Consider the following 20,484-nt stretch of genomic DNA (forward strand, 5'->3'; position numbering starts at 1 on the left):
AGTGTGAGAGTGTGTTTCTGAGAGAGTGTGTGAGAGTGTGTGTGTGTTTCTGAGAGAGAGAGTGTGTGAGTATGTATGTGTGTTTCTGAGAGAGTGTGAGAGTGTGTGTGTGCTTCTGGGAGACAGTGTGAGAGTGTGTTTCTGAGAGAGTGTGTAAGAGTGTGTGTGTGTTTCTGAGAGAGAGAGTGTGTGAGTGTGCGTGTGTGTTTCTGAGAGAGTGTGAGAGAGTGTATGTGTGTTTCTGAGAGTGTGAGAGTGCGTGTGTGTTTCTGAGAGAGAGAGTGCATTTCAGAGAGAGAGAATGTTTCAGAGAGAGTGTGTGTGAGAGTGTGTTTGTGAGAGTGTGCGTGTGTTTCTGAGAGAGAGTGTGTGTTTCAGAGAGAGTGTTTCAGAGAGAGTGTGTGTGAGAGAGTGTGAGAGAGTGAGTGTGTGTTTCTGAGAGTGTGTGAGAGTGTGCGTGTGTTTCTGAGAGAGATTGTGTGTTTCAGAGAGAAAGTGTTTCAGAGAGAGAGTGTTTCAGAGAGAGAGGAAGTGTGTGAGTGTGTGTGTGTGAGAGAGTGTGTGTTTCTGAGAGTGTGAGAGTGTGTGTTTCTGAGAGAGAGAGAGTGTTTCTGTGAGAGAGTGTTTCTGAAAGAGAGAGTGAGAGAGAGAGTGTGTGAGAGAGTGAGTGTGAGAGTGCGTGTGTGTGTTTCTGACAGAGTGTGTGAGAGTGTGTGTGTGTTTCTGAGAGAGAGTGTGTGAGAGAGTGAGTGTGAGAGAGTGAGCGTGTGTTTGCGTTTGTGTCTGTGCACACATGGGGGACCCAAATTGCAAGGCTTCTAATAAATTTTATGAGTGTTATATGGAGGTCATCATAACCTCCAGGCTTTTAGACTCATAGATTAACAAAGTCACCCAGCACAGAAACAGCCCCACTAAGTCAACCACCCAATTACACCAAGTCTATGCTCACACATTCCCACCAACAAGCCCAGATTCTTGAGGGCACATCTGCAGAATAAAAGGATGTCCCTTTAAAACAAAGATGAAGAGTCATTTATTTATCCAGAGAGTGGTGAATCTGTGGAATTCATTGCCACAGGCAGCTGTGGAAGCCAAGTCATTGAGTGTATTTAAAATAGAGGTTGATAGGTAAGGTGTCAATGGTTACAGGCAGGGGGCAGGAAACAGGAGAATGGGGTTGAGAGGGTTAACAACTCAGCCATAATGGAATGGCAGAGCAGACTCGATGGGCTGAATGGCATAATTCTGCTCCTACGTTTAATTACATTACTTTACCACTCCCACACACAGAGGGGGTAAATTACAGCAGCCATTGATGAGCAGGTCTTTGAGGTGTGTAGTCACAGGGGAAGCACAGAAACTTCGCACGGACAACATCCAAGGTCACATTTGACCCTTTCTCACCGGAGCCGCGTGTGCACCTCATCCAGTGACAACACACCCTTTTAATGTTCCTGATTGGCTGCAGAGACTGGGTTAAAGGAAGGAGTCCCTTTGTAAACCCTTGCACTGTTGACCCAGAGTGTTTGACTTGGAAGAAAACTGTGTGTAAATTACTGGAAGAGAAACATGGCCTTAGGAACAAATGGCACCGTCAGACAAGCAGAAGCCAGGGGTGATGGACCTTGAGTGGGCAGCCATTAGCGTAACAATATTACAGTGCCAGGAACCCAGGTTCAATTCCACAACTGTCTATAAGGTATATGTATATTCTCCCCATGACCACATGGGCTTCCATAAAACCAGAAGGCATAGGAGCAGAATTAGGCCATTCAGCACATCAAATCTCCTCCATCACGGGTGATTTATTAATCCACTCATCCTTATTCTCCTGTCTTCTCCCTGTAACCTTTGACCCTGACTAATCAAGACCCTATCAATCTCCACTTTAAATAGGCCCAATGACTTTGTTTCCACAACCATCTGTGTCAACGAGCTCCACAGATTCGCCCCCCCCCCACCCCCGGCTAAAGAACTTTCTCTTCTTCTATGTCCTGTGGCTGTGTCCTCTTGTCCTAGAATCCCCCACTATAGGAAACATTCTCTCCATGTTCACTCTTTCAATATTTGATAGGTTTCCAAGCGATCCCCCTTCATTCTTCTAATCTCCAGTGAGTATAGACCCAGAGCCCTCAAACCCCACCTCATATGTTAACTCTTTCTTTCCTAGCATAGTTCATGTGATCCTCCTCTGCACCCTCCCCAATGCCAACACATCCTTTCTTAGGTATGGGGCCCAGAACTACTCACATTAGTCTGTGTGGTCTGACTAATGCCTTATAAAGCCTCAGCATTACATCCTTTCTCTAGTTTCCTCCCTTATTCCAAAGATGTATGCTTAGTAGGTTAATTGGTCACATGGGCATAATTCATGAGGCCAGAAGGGCCTGTTACAGTGCCGTGTCTCTAAATAAAATAAGATAAAGGTCATAGACACAAGAAGGTTTACAGATGCTGAAAATCCAAAACAATACACACAAAATGATGGAGGCATTCAGCTGGTCAGGCAGTGTCAGGATTTAAGGTCATTCTGGTCATAGGTTTCTCTTGTTGTTTCCCTGCCAGACCTGTGACTTGGAAGATCCCATGACAGCAGCTCTGGTCAACAACAAACCAGAATTTGTCAAGCTCTTCATCGACAATGGCACCAACATGGTGGAGTACCTCTCCTATGGGCGGCTGGAGGAACTCTACAGTTCGGTGGGTGAGAACTGCCTCCTCAACTCCCTCCTCCGCAAGAAGCAGGAGGAGAGGTGGTTCTCCCAGGGGAAGGGGTCGAAGCCTCCCCTAGGGAGCACGGACCGGGATGAGGGTCGGCGGAGTTACACGCTCTGTGAGGTGCTGAAGGTGCTAAATGACCTATTGGGAGATGTTTGTGATCCACTCTACAGTGAACTCTTCCAGATGGCCAGCTCCTGGAAAGTGAAATCGGTGAGAATTACATTGAGTTTTGGCTTTTGGAATTGTGGAAGATCTGAAACCTCAATGGTTCCCCAGGGGCATCTGGGGATGTGTGCATTGTCAATAATGCTCAGACCCCTTTAATGTAAAGAAATGTCAAACTAAAGCAGGTACGAGACCCTACAACCTCTCTTGTAAACTCTGGTCCTTTCTGTTCTGCCTAACCTGCAGACCCTTAGAGACAGATAAATGCTTCCAGCGAGGCAGAGCTTAAGTCTGAGTTGCAACTCTCTAGTCGAGGTGCGACCTGAAATTTACATAGAACATAGACCACTGCAGCACAGTACAAGCCCCCGGCCCACAATATTGTACCAACCTTTCAACTTACGCTAAGATCAATTTAACCCTTTTCTCCCACATATGTAGCCCTCTTTTTTCTTTCATCCAGATGCCTAAGAGTCTCTTAAATGTCTCCAGTGTCTCAATGGGAGTTTCTGTACCACTCCCCTGGCAGTGCAGTCCAGGCACTCTCTACTTTCTGATGTAAAAACCTTCTCTCTGACATCCCCTATCCCTCCAATCCCTTAAAATTATGCCACCCTGGTATTAGCCAATTCCACTCTGGGCAAAATGTCTCTGGCTGTTACTTGATCTATACCCCTTATCATCTTGTACAACCCTATCAAGTCACCTCTCATCCTCCTTTGTTCCAAAGAGGAAAACTCTAGCTTGCTCAGCCTTTGCTCAACAGGCATGCTCTCCAATCCAGGCGGCATCTTGGATTGATCCAATGGTAACAGATGACTCCACTATTCATTCCGTAGAGAAGTGCCTGGTCTTTCCCCCATTAATGAGCAACAAGGAGAAAAGTAAGCAGCTTTACCACCACCTAGCCTTCCCCGGCTTTGCACTTAAATGTGTAGTCGTCACCTGTGGGAGACAATCTGACTTCCCATTCCCTTTCCAATATGTCAGTCCATGGCCTCCTGTACTGCCACCATGAGGTCACTTCTCATATTTCATTTGGATAGCACCCAACCTAATGGTATGAATATTGATTTCTCTAACTTGCAGTAATTTCTCCTTCCTCCCCCCTTCTATTTTTTCTGTTCTTCATTCTAGCTCCCCTTTCAACCCTCCTCTTGTCCTCATCTGCCCATCACCTCCCTCTGGTGTCCCTCCTTATTCCTGTTCTCCCATGATTCCACTCTCCTCTCCTATCAGATTCCTTCTCCTTCATCCCTTTACCTCTTCCACCAATCACTTTCTAGCTTCTGACTTCATCACTTCATTCCTCCCCCCCACCTCATTCTGGTTTCTTCCCCCTCCCTCTCCAGTTCTGATGAAGGGTCACGGCCTTTCCAGGGGGTTCCTCCAGCATTTTGTGTGTGGTGCTCTGGACCAGCCCTCACTGATGGGACACTTAAATCGTGGAGTTGGGTGAGAGGAAGGAGTCTCCCAGAACCTGTAGGATTCCACGAGTTTCCTTTCATTTTGCTGCTAGATCTTTGGCATCCAGTTGAACAGCAAGATTAGTATCCTGGCTATCAAAACACCAGTGCCTTCAGCTATGCCACACTTCCACAATGTCACGCGGAGAGGGCAGACTCATTCCCCTGCTCCTACTGAGGGAGAATGGGCCTCCTGTATCTTTCTGTCTCAAAGGGGTGAGTGCCAGACTGACCGCCGGACCCAATTATGTCTCTGTTTCAGTTGCCGAATCCCCAGGAGGATTCCTATCGAAAGAAGAAATGTGTGAACCCGTGGGCTGACCTGTTCATCTGGGCTGTCCTTCAAAAGCGCTGTAAGATGGCCACCTACTTCTGGGAAATGGTGAGATCTTTTTCAGAAGAGGGCTATGTTTGTTTACCCAAGTTGGACCCTCCTGCTCCTTCTTGCTGTTAGAAGAAATAAAGAGATTACTGTAGCTTTATTTGTTAGATGTATATTGAAACAGACAGTGAAGTGTGTCATTTACGTTAACAACCAACACAGTCTGAGGATGTGCTGGGGCAACCCACTAATTTTCCCTGCCATGTATTTTCCTGATGAAGAGTTTCAGCCCAAAACATCACTGTTTATTCCTGTCCATAGCTGCTGCCTGACCCACTAAGCTCCTCCAGCGTTGTGTGTGTGTTGCTCAAGAGTTCTATCATCTGCAGAATCTCTTGTGTCTATGTATTCTCCCCACCTTCCCATTCCTATCAACTACCCTCTCCCCCCCAATTCTGCCACTCACCTACACGTGTAGGGCAATTTGCAGTTAACCTACAATGTGCACAAAGCTGGAGATGTGGGAAGAAACCAGAGTAGCCAGAGGAAACCATTAACCCACCGGGCAACTTTGCTTCAAATTCCACTACTGCCTGTAAGGAGTCTGTATGTTCTTCCCCCGACCATTTGGATTTCCTCCAGGTGCTCCAGTTTCCTCCCACATTCCGAAGATGTACCGGTTGATAGGTTAACTGGTCACCGTGAATTGTCCCGTGATTGAGCTTGGGTTAACTAGGTGGGTTGCAGAGCTGGAATGGGCCTATTCTGCACTGTACAGTATCTCAATAAGTAAATAAATAAATATGCAAACACCAGACAGAGAGCAGCAGATGGAATCTAGGTCACTTCACATTGTCGTCGGTTTTGATCCAGACATTGCAACTTGTTCATCTCATTTCTCCAGAGATGGAATCAGCCGCTCAGGTCCAGCGATTCCAAGGCGGGTCATTAGAATCAGAATCTGGTTCAGGTTCATTATCACTGACCCATGTCAGTAAGTTCAGTCCAATACATAAAATATACACTGTTATATACTTGTGTATGTATACACATATGTACAGCTATATAATATTGTAATTTATAGTATATTTTATCTCACTGAATCTCATGAAGGAATTAGGCCATTTGGCCCATTGAGTCTGCTCCACCATTCCATCATGACTGTCTGTGGCAATGAGTTCCATAGATTCATCACCCTCAAGCTAAAGAATTTCCTCCTCATCTCAGTTCTAAAGAGACATTGTTGTATCCTGTGGCTGTGCCCGCTGTGTTACACGAGCATGGCGGTAGACGAACCCGAGTGCAGAACATGGGCGCGGGGGCAGAGTCGGGAGACATTATCGCCATAGCGAGCATGGAATCAGTTTCCAGGAGAGTCTTTACCCAAAGTCTTGGGTTTGGAGAGAATCCAGGAGCAATGCTAGGCTTAGAACTAACAGTCCTAAGAACCATGAAACAAGGTTACTCACACCAGAGTCAACCAACGAACTGGCAGCTCCTTGTTGTGATCACAGAGTCTTTATCCTGCATTTTCTGATGGAAAGCAGGTGTGAGTAGTTAGTGGAACCTGGGAATGATTGGAAATTAAATGAGGGGATTGGGGCCCAGTTCCTGAGGTAAATAGTAAGGAAGGGGATTGCCAGAAGGGACCATGACACGCTGGTCCATCTCTCCTACTATTGGAGACATCTCTCCAAATCCACCCTATCAGGGTCTTTCATTATTAGGTAGGTTTTAATGAGAGGCCCCCGTCATTCTTCTAAACTCCAGTGGGTACAGGCCCAGAGATATCAAACACTGTATCATATGTTAACTATATCATTCCCGGGATTATTCTCACAAAACTTCTCTGGACACTCTCCAATGCCAGCACATCTTTCTGAGGTAAGGGGCCCAACAGTGCTAACGATACTCCAGGTGTGTTCTGACTAGTGCCTTATCAAGCCTCATCGTTACATCCTTGCTTTCATATTCTTGTCCTCTTGAAATGAATGCCAACATTGCATTTGTCTTATTCCTGCAAGTTAATCTTTCGAGAATCCTGCGCTAGGACTCTGAGCAACACACATCAAAGTTGCTGGTGAACGCAGCAGGCCAAGCAGCATCTGTAGGAAGAGGTGCAGTCGACGTTTCAGGCCGAGACCCTTCGTCAGGACTAACTGAAGGAAGAGTGAGTAAGGGATTTGAAAGTTGGAGGGGGAGGGGGAGATGCAAAATGATAGGAGAAGACAGGAGGGGGAGGGATAGAGCCGAGAGCTGGACAGGTGATTGGCAAAAGGGGATACGAGAGGATCATGGGACAGGAGGTCCGGGAAGAAAGACGGGGGGGGGTGACCCAGAGGATGGGCAAGAGGTATATTCAGAGGGACAGAGGGAGAAAAAGCAGAGTGAGAGAAAGAATGTGTGCATAAAAATAAGTAACAGATGGGGTACGAGGGGGAGGTGCGGCCTAGCGGAAGTTAGAGAAGTCGATGTTCATGCCATCAGGTTGGAGGCTACCCAGACGGAATATAAGGTGTTGTTCCTCCAACCTGAATGTGGCTTCATCTTTACAGTAGAGGAGGCCGTGGATAGACATGTCAGAATGGGAATGGGATGTGGAATTAAAATGTGTGGCCACTGGGAGATCCTGCTTTCTCTGGCGGACAGAGCGTAGATGTTCAGCAAAGCGGTCTCCCAGTCTGCGTCGGGTCTCGCCAATATATAAAAGGCCACATCGGGAGCACCAGACGCAGTATATCACCCCAGTTGACTCACAGGTACTTCACTGGTCGACTGGGGTGATTTACTGCGTCCGGTGCTCCCGATGTGGCCTTTTATATATTGGCGAGACCCGACACAGACTGGGAGACCGTTTTGCTGAACATCTACGTTCTGTCCGCCAGAGAAAGCAGGATCTCCCAGTGGCCACACATTTTAATTCCACATCCCATTCCCATTCTGGCATGTCTATCCACGGCCTCCTCTACTGTAAAGATGAAGCCACACTCAGGTTGGAGGAACAACACCTTATATTCCGTCTGGGTAGCCTCCAACCTGATGGCATGAACATCGACTTCTCTAACTTCCGCTAGGCCGCACCTCCCCCTCGTACCCCATCTGTTACTTATTTTTATGCACACATTCTTTCTCTCACTCTGCTTTTTCTCCCTCTGTCCCTCTGAATATACCTCTTGCCCATCCTCTGGGTCACCCCCCCCTTGTCTTTCTTCCCGGACCTCCTGTCCCATGATCCTCTCGTATCCCCTTTTGCCTATCACCTGTCCAGCTCTCGGCTCCATCCCTCCCCCTCCTGTCTTCTCCTATCATTTTGGATCTCCCCCTCCCCCTCCAACTTTCAAATCCCTTACTCACTCTTCCTTCAGTTAGTCCTGATGAAGGGTCTCGGCCTGAAACGTCGACTGCACCTCTTCCTACAGATGCTGCTTGGCCTGCTGCGTTCACCAGCAACTTTGATGTGTGTTGCTTGAATTTCCAGCATCTGCAGAATTCCTGTTGTTTGCGTCTCGGACTCTGTGGTCTCTGTGCACCTCTGATTTCTAAACAGGTCAAGCAGTGGGGATGAGACAAAAAGGAAGGAGTTTTTCACCTTTTCTTTCTTTTCTTCCTCCCCAGGGTGGAGAGTCAGTTTCCTCCGGTCTCGGTGCCTGCCTGCTCCTGAGGGAAATGTCCCGCCTGGAGACGGAAGCCGAAGGAACCCAGGTCATAAAGGAAATGGCTTCCACATTTCAGCAACTGGCCGTAGGTATAGAACCCAGGAATTCGGCAGGAGAAGTACTGGGGATCTGGGTACAGTGGAGGGTGGGGGTGGGACAGCCATCATTATTCAGTAGGGCGGTAAACCTTGACTGAACCTGCTCAATATCCCAGTGCCAACCCACAAGCAGGTTCTCAACCCAAAATGTCGACCAGCCCACTGCTTCCACAGTCACTCCTCGACTTGCTAAGTTCATTCACTCCATATTCCAGAATCTGTTGTCCTTTGAATCTCCTGAATAACCTTTGCAAACTATTGTTACCTATCTGTCAAAAATTAACAATAAACTCACTGAAAGGGACGTGCGAGCCACCTCCATGTTAGGCGGGGACTGTCTGGTGATTTTGATCTTGGACTGTAATGTCCATGTTGGCACTAAATTCTCTGAAAGAGGGTCTGGGCCTGAAATGTCGACTGTTTACTTTTTTCCATAAGTACTGCCTGACCTGCTGAGTCTCTCCAGCATTTTGTATGTGTTGCACTAAATCTTCTAGATCTATGTCAGTGCCGGTCAGAACATTAAGCTCCTTGCAGAAGTCTTTATATTTACAATACCTGCATATTCTAAATGTGATATTTTTGATTTTTTTAACACTGACCCTAATGCCCCACTCAGCTTTAACCATTACCACCATTCACCCTGGGCCAATATCCCAATCCCTTTTCCAATACCCTACCCATCATCCAACTACTTGAAGCAATACTCACCCCACTCGACATAGCCTAACCCCCACTGCCATCACAACTAATCCGTCCCTAGTCTTACTTACCCACTCACAGAGTCACAGAGTCTTGTAGTAAGAAAACAGACCCTTTGGCCTAATTTGTCCATGGCAATGCAGTTGTCCAGTAAGCTAGTCCTTTCTGTCGCATTTGGCCCATAGTTCTCTAAACCTCTCCTATCCATAAGCTCAAGTTTAATTGTTATTCACCCATATAGGAATACCCACACGTACAGCCAAATGATACAGCATTACTCCGGGGACTAAGGTGCAATGCACAGTACCAAGAGTCACACAACACAAGGCATATTCAGCAGGTGTAAGATATCAGTAAAATACAGTCACACACAAAAAAATGTCCAAGACCCGGAATCCATGAATATTGTAGCAGTCTGCAGTTGAACACAGTACAGCTCATCTTCTGCTGAGCGAACACTGGGTGCGGCACCGACTATATATACTTATCTAGACGGCCTTTAAATGTTGCTAGTGTTCCTGTCCTAATAACTATTTCCCAGCAGCTCAGTCAAAATATGCATCATCCTTTGTGTGAAGAAGCTGCCTCCGATGTCCCTGTAAAACCTCCCTGAGAAAAACACAATGTGACAGAGGAGCAGAATTAGGATATTCAGCCCATTGAGTTTGCACCACCATTCCATCATGACTGATTTATTATCCCTCTCAACCCCATTCTCCTGCCTTCTCCCTATAACCTTACTAATCAAAAACCTATCAACCTCCATTTTAAAAGCACTACTGATCTGGCTTCTGGAAGATTATGTGTTTTCACCCACTCTTTGCCCCTCATATTCTTGATAGGTGTCAGGTCACCCATCAATATGCATCATCCAAGTGAATAAATTATTTACTTTAGAGACACAGCATGGTAACAGGCCCTTCTGGTCCCATGAGCCCCCACCGTCCCATTGCACCCATGTAAGCAATTAACCTCCATCTCTGGAAACGTGGGAGGGAACTAGGCACTGGGAGAAAACCCACACACTCACAGGGAAAGTATACAAGCTCTTGGCCGACAGCGGTGGAATTGTACCCGGGTTGCTAACACTGTAATGGGGTAATGCTAATCGCTACACCACCATACTGCCCCAAATTCTACTTGTCTCCCTCCACACTCTCTACTGTTTCCCCAAAAAGGCTGGCTTCTATCCTCACGGACATCTGTTGCACCAACATACCCATCCACTCAGAGAGAAATTAGCAGCACAGGCTTCGAGAGATGAATAGCCTTTCCTGGGTCAACTGTCAGCGCTGAACGGTTAGCTGCCATTCTGACCAAAAGGCGTGCAGTCACACTTCATGGGCGGTAACTCACACCTCCTGCTCCTCAGCCAAGCATGTGCTTCATTGGTGGGGCTGGGTAGTAGTAGTTGGCAGCTTGCCCGGATTGACCCGACACTTATTCCCCTTGTGGCTGCAGATGTTTTTAATGAGTGCTACCGGCACAGCGAGAAGCGGGCCTTTCAGCTGCTGGTGCACCAATGTCCCGTGTGGGGCCGAGCCACCTGCCTCCAGCTGGCCACCGAGGCTGACGCACGCAACTTCCTCGCTCACGACGGAGTCCAGGTCAGTGGGAAATGCTTGCTACCTTCTGGAGTTGCTTGGAGGCACCCCAGTAACCAACGGGGGTGGGGGAACGTCGACTCAGACCATTTTCATGCCTTACACGGCGCAGATTGGAAGTCTGTGTGGGGCGCCACTCCTCGCACAGACTAGAGCAATGTGTGATTAAGTGCCTTGCTCAAGGACACAAACACACTGCCACAACTGAGGCTCGAACTAGCGACCCTGAGATCACTAGATGAACGCCTTAACCACTTGGCCACGTGGCCAGTAACCAACACTTGACTAAAAGTAGCAATAATAGTAAAAATTCCCTGGGTACCCTGGAGATAGACTGCCAGAGGTTGGGTCAGCAACAGGGTGGAGAACTTACTGCCTGTCTTTGCAGTCTATTACTAAGGACGAGGTTTCGGGGTAGTCTGAGGACACATGATAAAATAGGCCAAAGTGGGCATGGTTACTCTTATTCTTCCCTGACAAATCTGTTGGAATTCTTTGAGGAAATAACAAGCAGGTAAGATAGACAAAGGAAATTCTGTTTTTACTTGGACTTTCAGAAGGCCTTTGACAAGGTGCCGCACATAAGATTGCTTAATAGGATAAGAACCCATGGTACTATAGGAAAGATACCAACGTGGATAGAGGATTGGCTGACTGGCAGGAGGCAGAGTGGGAATAAAGCATGCCTTTACTGACTGGCTGCTGGTGACCAGTGGTGTTCCGCAGGGGGACAGTGTTAGGACTGCTTTTCACATAATATGTCAATGAATTGGATGATGCAATTGATATCTTTTGGTTAAGTTGCAGGAGGTATGGAGATAGGTGGAGGAGCAGGTAATGTGGAGTCTGCAGAAGGACTTAGACAGATTGGGAGAATGTGCAAAGAAGTGGCAGATGGAAGGGAATGTATGTAGGGAATGTATGGTCATGCACTTTGATAGAAGGAATAAAGATGTAGAATATTTTCTAAACAGGGAGAAAAATCAGATGTGCAAACGGCCTTGGGAGTCCTTGTGCAGGATTCCTTCAGGGTTAACTTGCAGGCTGAGTCAGTGAAAAGCAATGTTGGCATTCATTTCGAGAAAGCTAGAATATAAAAGCAAGAACGTATGGCTGAGGCTTTAATAGGCATTGGTCAGACTGCACTAGTAGTGCTGTGAGTATTTTGGGCCACTTATCTAAGAAAAGGTGTGTTGGCATTGGACAGGAGATTGACGAGAATGATTCTGGGAATGAAAGAGTTAATTATTTTCTAAGCGATACGATGTACCTTTTGATGTTGCTCAGGGAAGTTGTCTTGGTCGCCTACTCTTCTCCTTATACATGTTCCCCTTAGGAGACATCATTAAAGAAAATAAACTCCATTTCCACAGTAATGCTGATGACACACAATTGTATATCTCGGTTCCGTCTGATGACGATAGCACTCTGTCTTCTCTGACTGGTATGGCTGCAATAATTTAAAACCAAAATATTTTTGGTTGGTTCCAAAGCCAAAAGGTGTTATCCTTGACTCAGATTTGAATTTTAAATCCTACACGAAAAAAGGAACAAGAGAAGCATTTCTACACTTAAGAAATATTGCAAAAGCATATTCATTTAACCATAACCATATATAACCATATAACAATTACAGCACAGAAACAGGCCATCTCGGCCCTTCTAGTCCATGCCAAACTCTTACTCTCACCTAGTCCCACCAACCTGCACTCAGCCCATAACCCTCCATTCCTTTCCTGTCCATATATCTATCCAATTTAACTTTAAATGACAACATCAAACCTGCCTCATCCACTTCTGCTGGAAGCTCGTTCCACACAGCTACCACTCTCTGAGTAAAGAAGTTCCCCCTCATGTTACCCCTAAACTTTTGCCCTTTAACTCTCAACTCATGTCCTCTTGTTTGAATCTCCCCCATCCTCAATGGAAAAAGCCTATCTACGTCAACTCTGTCAATCACCCTCATAATTTTAAACACCTCTATCAAGTCCCCCTTCAACCTTCTACGCTCCAAAGAATAAAGACCCAACTTGTTCATCCTTTTTCTGTAACTTAGGAGATGAAACCCAGGCAACATTTTAGTAAATCTTCTCTGTACTCTCTCAATTTTATTGACATCTTTCCTATAATTCAGAGAGCAGAACTGCACACAATACTCCAAATTTGGCCTTACCAATGCCTTATACAATTTCAACATTACATCCCAGCTCCTATACTCAATGCTCTGATTAATAAAGGCCAGCATACCAAAAGCTTTCTTCACCACCCTATCCACATGAGATTTCACCTTCAGGGAACTATGCACCATTATTCCTAGATCCCTCTGTTCTACAGCATTCTTCAACGCCCTACCATTTACCATGTGTGTCCTATTTTGGTTAGTCCTACCAAAAGGTAGCACCTCACATTTTTCAGCATTAAACTCCATCTGCCATCTTTCAGCCCACTCTTCTCACTGGCCTAAATCTCTCTGCAAGCTTTGAAAACCTACTTCAATATCCACAACTCCACCTATCTTAGTATCATCTGCATACTTACTAATCCAATTTACCACCCCCATCATCCAGATCATTAATATATATGACAAACAACATTGGACCCAGTACAGATCCCTGAGGCACACCGCTACACACCGTCCTCCAATCTGACACACAGTTATCCACCACAACTCTCTGGTGTCTCCCTTCCAGCCACTGCTGAATCCATTTTACTACTTCAATATTAATACCTAACGATTGAACCTTCCTAACTAACCTTCCGTGTGGAACCCTGTCAAAGGCCTTACTGAAGTCCGTATAGACAACATCCACAACTTTACCCTTGTCTACTTTCCTAGTAACCTCATTAAAAAATTCAATAAGATTTGTCAAACATGACCTTCCACGCACAAATCCATGTTGACTGTTCCTAATCAGACCCTGTCTATCCAGATAATTATATATACCATCTCTAAGAATACTTTCCATCAATTTACCCACCACTGACATCAAACTCACAGGCTGATAATTGCTAGATTTACTCTTAGAACCCTTTTTAAACAATGGAATCACAAGAGCAATACACCAATCCTCCGGCACCATCCCCATTTCTAATGACATTTGAAATATTTCTGTCCGAGCCCCTGCTATTTCCACACTAACTTCCCTCAAGATCCTAGGGAATATCTTGTCCGGACCCGGAGACTTATCCACTTTTATATTCCTTAAAAGCGCCAGTACTTCCTCTTCTTTAATCATCATACTTTCCATAACTACCCTTCTTGTTTCCTTTACCTTACACAATTCAATATCCTTCTCCTTAGTGAATACCAAAGAAAAGAAATTGTTCAAAATCTCCCCCATCTCTTTTGGCTCCATACATAGCCATCCACTCTGATTCCAAGGGACCAATTTTATCCCTCACTATCCTTTTGTAATTAATATAACTGTAGAAACCCTGGGGATTTATTTTCACCTCACTTGCCAAAGCAGCCTCGTTTCTTCTTTTAGCTATTCTAATTTCTTTCTTAAGATTCTTTTTACATTCTTTATATTCCTCGAGCACCTCATTAACTCCAAGCTGCCTATATTTATTGTAGATCCCTCTCTTTTTCCAAACCAAGTTTCCAAATCCCTTGAAAACCATGGCTCTCTGAAACTTTTAACCTTTCCTTTCAACCTAACAGGAACATAAAGATCCTGTACCCTCAAAATTTCACCTTTAAATTACCTCCATTTCTCTATTACATCCTTCCCATAAAACAAATTGTCCCAATCCACTCCTTCTAAATCCTTTCGCATCTCCTCAAACTTAGCCTTTCTCCAATCAAAAATTTCAACCCTGGGTCTAGACCTATCCTTCTCCATAATTATATTGAAACTAATGGTATTATGATCACTGGACCCGAAGTGCTCCCCAACACATACCTCCATCACCTGCCCTATCTCATTTCCGAACAGGAGATCCAACACTGCCCCTTCTCTAGTTGGTACCTTCATGTATTGCTGCAAAAAACTATCTTGCACACATTTGACAAACTCCAAACCATCCAGCCCTTTTACAGAATGGGCTTCCCAGTCATGTGTGGAAAATTAAAATCTCCCACAATCACAGCCTTGTGCTTATTGCAAATATCTGCTATCTCCTTACAAATTTGCTCCTCCAGTTCTCGGTCCCCATAAGTTGGTCTATAATACACCATTATAAGAGTCACTACACCTTTCTGTCACGTATTGATGCTGAAAAACTAATTCATGCCTTTATATCGAATGGACTAGATTTCTGCAATGGACTTTCTACTCAAAAGCAATCCAAAGCAACCTATTGACAAACTACAACCCATTCAGAACCTAGTTGCTAGACTTTTAAACAAAACCAAGATGAGGGAACATATTTACTTGTTTTTAAAGCTTTTAATGGTCTTGTACTAGACTACATCACAGAAGTATTGTCATTTTACATTCCTGATTGAGCTCTCAGGTCTTCCTCTGCCTGTTTCTTTAATTTGAACAATCTCTCTCAAAAGATAATGGGCATGGCTTTTACTTTCATGTTTCTTTAAATTTTATTTTGTATTTTATTTTCATGTTTGCACTTTGAACCACATCCTCTGGAAGAAAAATGCTCTATAAATAAGTTGTTATTATTATTATTTACAAATGAGGAGCATTTGATGGCTCTAGGCCTGTACTTGCTGGAGTTTAGAAGAATGAAGGCGGGATTTCATTGAAATGTTTTGAATAATGAAAGGCCTAGATAGAGTGGATGTAGAGAGGATGTTTTCTATAGTGAGAGAGTCTAGGACCAGAGGGCACAACCTCGGAATAGAGAAATCTCCATATAGAACAGAGATTAGGAGGAATTTCTTCAACCAGAAGGTGGTAAATCTGTGGAATTCATCATCACAGAGAGCTGTTACGACCATAAGACTATAAGACCATAAGATATAGGAGCAGAATTAGGCCATTTGGCCCATCGAGTCTGCTCCGCCATTTCATTATGGCTGGTTCAATTTTCCTCTCAGCCCCAATCTTCTGCCTTCTTTCCGTATCCCTTCATGCCCTGACCAATAAAGAATCTATCAACCTCTGCTTTAAATATGCGTAAAGATTTGGCCTCCACAGCTGCCATGGCAAATAACTCCACAGATTCACCACTCTCTGGCTAAAGGTATTCCTCCTCATCTCCGTTCTAAATGAATGTCCCTCTATTCTGAGGCTGTGTCCTCTAGTCTTAGGCTCTCCCACCATAGGAAACATCTTCTTCATATCCACTCTAATTGAGAGGTTTCAATTAGGTCACCCCTCATTCTTCTGAATTCCAGTTAATACAGGACCAGAGCCATCAAATGCTCTTCATATAATAAACCATTCAATCCTAGAATCATCTTCATGAACCTCCTTTGAATCCTCTCCAGTTTCAGAACATCCTTTCTAAGATAACAGGCCCAAAACTGCTCACAGTACACCAAGTGAGGCCTCACCAGTGCTTTATAAAATCTCGATATTATATCCTTCCTTTTATATTCTAGTCCTTTTGAAGGCCGAGTCATTGGGTTTATTTAAAGCGGAGCTTGATATGTCCTTGTTTAGTCAGGGTGTCAAAGGTTATGGGGAGAATTCAGGAGAATGGGGTGAGATGGATAATAAATCAGTCATGCTGGAATGGCAGAGCAGACTTGATGGGCCAAATGGCCTACTTCTGCTCCAGTGTCTTATGGTCTTCTTATGATCATATCTCAAATTGAGACTCCTTCTTGATCCACTGCTATGTATGCAGTGAAAGTGCGCCCTCTGCTGTTAGAGAGAGGACCCCAGGATTTACTCTACCTTGACAAAGGATTGATGATAATCTCTCAAAGTCCATGTGATATGGGTGGATGTTAAAGATCAGAATTAGAATCAGGTTTATTACCACTGACATTCGTCGTGAAGTTGTTGTTTTGTGGCAGGCATCGAGTGCAATGCATAAAATTACTATGAATTACAATAGGAATGTATAAAAATATTGCAAATGCAAGCATAATAGTGAAGGTGTGTTCATGGGTTCATGGACCATTCAGAGGAGGTTCATCAGGTTGATTCCAGGGATGAAGGGGTTAACCTATGAGGAGAGATTGAGTCGCCTGGGACTATACTCTCTGGAGTTCAGAAGAATGAGAGGGGATCTTATAGAAACATACAACATTTTGAAAGGGATAGATAAAATAGAAGTAGGAAAGTTGTTTCCATTGGTAAGTGAAACTAGAACTAGGGGATATTGTCTCAAGATTCAGGGCAGAAGATTTAGGACGGAGATGAGGAGAAACTGTTTTTCTCAGAGAGTGGTGAATCTGTGGAATTCTCTGCCCAGGGAAGCAGTTGAGGCTTCTTCATTAAATATATTTATGATACAGTTAGATAGATTTTTACATAGTAAGGGAATTAAGGGTTCTGGGGAAAAGGCAGGCAGATAGAGCTGAGTTTATGGACAGATCAGCCATGATCTTATTGAACAGCGGGGCATGCTCGATGGGCCAGATGGCCTACTCCTACTCCTGTTTCTTATAACACACATAAAAGTTACTGGTGAATGCAGCAGGCCAGGCAGCATCTCTAGGAAGAGGTACAGTCGATGTTTCGGGCCGAGACCCTTCGTCAGGACTAACTGAAAGAAACGCTAGTAAGAGATTTGAGAGTGGGAGGGGGAGGGGGAGATCCAAAATGATAGGAGAAGACAGGAGGGGGAGGGATGGAGCCAAGAGCTGGACAGGTGATTGGCAAAAGGGATATGAGAGGATCATGGGACAGGAGGCCTAGGGAGAAAGACAAGGGGGAGGGGGGAAAAAACCCAGAGGATGGGCAAGGGGTATAGTGAGAGGGACAGAGGGAGAAAAAGGAGAGAGAGAAAAAGAATGTGTGTATATAAATAAACAATGGATGGGGTACAAGGGGGAGGTGGGGCATTAGCGGAAGTTTGAGAAGTCAATGTTCATGCCATCAGGTTGGAGGCTACCCAGACGGAATTTAAGGTGTTGTCCCTCCAACCTGAGTGTGGCTTCATGAATGGGGCGTGGAATTAAAATGTGTGGCCGCTGGGAGATCCTGCTTTCTCTGGCGGACAGAGCATAGGTGTTCAGCAAAACGATCTCCCAGTCTATGTCGGGTCTCGCCGATATATAGAAGGCCACATCGGGAGCACCGGACGCAGTATATCAACCCAGCCAACTCACAGGTGGTGTCGCCTCACCTGGAAGGACTGTCTGGGGCCCTGAATGGTGGTAAGGGAGGAAGTGTAAGGGCACGTGTAGCACTTGTTCCTCTTACAAGGATAAGTGCCAGGAGAGAGATCGGTGGGGAGGGATGGGGGGGACAAATGGACAAGGGAGTCGCGTAGGAAGTGATCCCTGCGGAAAGCAGAGGGGGGGAAGGAAAGGTGTGCTTAGTGGTGGGATCCTGTTGGAGGTAGCGGAAGTTACAGAGAATTATATGTTGGACCCGGAGGCTGGTAGGGTGGTCGGTGAGGACAAGGGGAACCCTATTCCTAGTGGGGTGGCGGGAGGATGGAGTGAGAGCAGATGTGCGTGAAATGGGGGAGATGCGTTTGAGAGCATAGTTGATGGTGGAGGAAGGGAAGCCCCTTTCTTTAAAAAAGGAGGACATCTCCCTCGTCCTGGAATGAAAAGCCTCATCCTGAGAGCAGATGCGGCGGAAACGGAGGAATTGTGAGAAGAGGATGGCAATTTTGCAAGAGACAGGGTGAGAAGAGGAATAGTCCAGATAGCTGTGAAAGTTAGTAGGTTTATTGTAGACATCAGTGGATAAGCTGTCTCCAGAGACAGAGACAGAAAGATCTAGAAAGGGGAGGGAGGTGTCGGAAATGGACTAGGTAACTTGAGGGCAGGGTGAAAGTTGGAGGCAAAGTTGATGAAGTCAATGAGCTCAGCATGCGTGCAGGAAGCAGCGCCAATGCAGTCGTCGATGTAGCGAAGGAAAAGTGGGGGACAGATACCAGAATAAGTTTGGAACATAGATTGTTCCACAAAGCCAACAAAAAGGCAGGCATAGCTGGGCCCCATACAGGTGCCCGTGGCTACACCTTTAGTTTGGAAGAAGTAGGAGGAGCCAAAGGAGAAATTATTAAGAGTAAGGACTAATTCTGCTAGACGGAGAAGAGTGGCGGTAGAGGGGAACTGATTAGGTCTGGAATCCAAAAAGAAGTGGAGAGCTTTGAGACCTTCCTGATGGGGGATGGAAATATGTAGGGACTGGACATCCACGGTGAAAATAAAGCAGTGGGAGCCAGGGAACTTAAAATCATCGATTTCCGTAGGGATCACTCCCTACGCAACTCCCGTGTCCATTCGTTTCCCCCCCCCCCACCGATCTCCCTTCTAGCACTTATCTTTGTAAGCGGAACAAGTACTACACATGCCCTTACACTTCCTCCCTCACCACCATTCTGAGCCCCAGATAGTCCTTCCAGGTGAGGTGACACTTCACTTATGAGTTGGCTGGGGTGATATACTGCATCCGGTGCTCCCAGTGTGGCCTTCTATACATTGGCAAGACCCGAGCAGACTGTGAGATAGTTTCGCCGAACACCTATGCTCTGTCCGCCAGAGAAAGCAGGATCTCCCAGTGGCCACACATTTTAATTCCACGTCCCATTCCCATTCTGATATGTCTATCCACGGCCTCCTCTACTGTAAAGATGAAGCCACACTCAGGTTGGAGGAACAACACCTTAAATTCCGTCTGGGTAGCCTCCAACCTGATGGCATGAACATTGACTTCTCAAACTTCCGCTAATGCCCCATCTTCCCCTTGTACCCCATCCATTATTTATTTATATACACACATTCTTTTGCTCTCTCTCCTTTTTCTCTCTCTGTCACTCTCACTATACCCCTTGCCCATCCTCTGGGTTTTCCCCCCCTCCCCCTTTTCTTTCTCCCTGGGCCTCCTGTCCCATGATCCTCTCATATCCCTTTTTCCAATCACCTGTCCAGCTCTTGGCTGCATCCCTCCCCCTCCTGTCTTCTCCTATCATTTTGGATCTCCCCTCCCCCTCCCACTTTCAAATCTCTTACTAGCTCTTCTTTCAGTTAGTCCTGATGAAGTGTCTCGGCCCGAAACGCGACTGTACCTCTTCCTAAAGATGCTGCCTGGCCTGCTGCATTCACCAGCAACTTTTATGTGTGTTGCTTGAAATTCCAGCATCTGCAGATTTCCTTCTGTCCTGTTTCTTATGTTCTTATGTTATGTAAATCTGATCAATTGGCTGGTTACGTTTGCAGAGAGCTGGTGAAAATGCAGAGAGAATAAAGATGTGATTGGTGTAGAAACAGGTTTGTCAGGAACTCAGTAGATAAAGGGCCTGTTTAGTGTGGTGCATCTCTAACTCCAAAACTAGCCAATTGTAAACCATGCATATCATTCATTAATGTACTTTTGGGAGAGCATTGTCTCACTCTGGCCCGAAAATGCCTGATTTACACTTAGCGATCACGTTATAAAGTACCTCCTGTACCTAATAAAGTGGCCATTGATGTATGTCTATGGTCTTCTGCTGCTGTAGCCCATCCACTTCAAGGTTCAACATGCTGTACACTGAGAGATGCTCTTCTGCACACCACTGCGGTAACACTCAGTTATTTGAGTTACTGTCACCTTGATGCCAGCTTGATCCAGGCTGGATAATCTCTCAGTAACAAGGCATTTCCTCCCACAGAACTACCACTCACTTTGTTTCTCACACCATTCTCAGTAAGTTCTAGAGACTGTTCTG

General features: G+C 45.6%; 1 protein-coding gene across 1 annotated transcript in view; it reads left to right on the forward strand.

Annotated features, from left to right (window-relative positions):
• LOC134353876 (transient receptor potential cation channel subfamily M member 4-like) overlaps window positions 1-20,484 on the forward strand; it is a 137,404-nt gene that overhangs the window by 61,792 nt on the left and 55,128 nt on the right. The window contains exons 11-14 of the mRNA XM_063062376.1: window positions 2,569-2,934; window positions 4,618-4,737; window positions 8,293-8,422; window positions 10,595-10,740. Coding sequence (XP_062918446.1) covers window positions 2,569-2,934; window positions 4,618-4,737; window positions 8,293-8,422; window positions 10,595-10,740 — 762 coding nt within the window. The remainder of the gene's footprint in view (window positions 1-2,568; window positions 2,935-4,617; window positions 4,738-8,292; window positions 8,423-10,594; window positions 10,741-20,484) is intronic.

This window comes from Mobula hypostoma, chromosome 11 (genome assembly GCF_963921235.1).
Source record: "Mobula hypostoma chromosome 11, sMobHyp1.1, whole genome shotgun sequence".
Lineage (NCBI taxonomy): Eukaryota > Metazoa > Chordata > Chondrichthyes > Myliobatiformes > Myliobatidae > Mobula > Mobula hypostoma.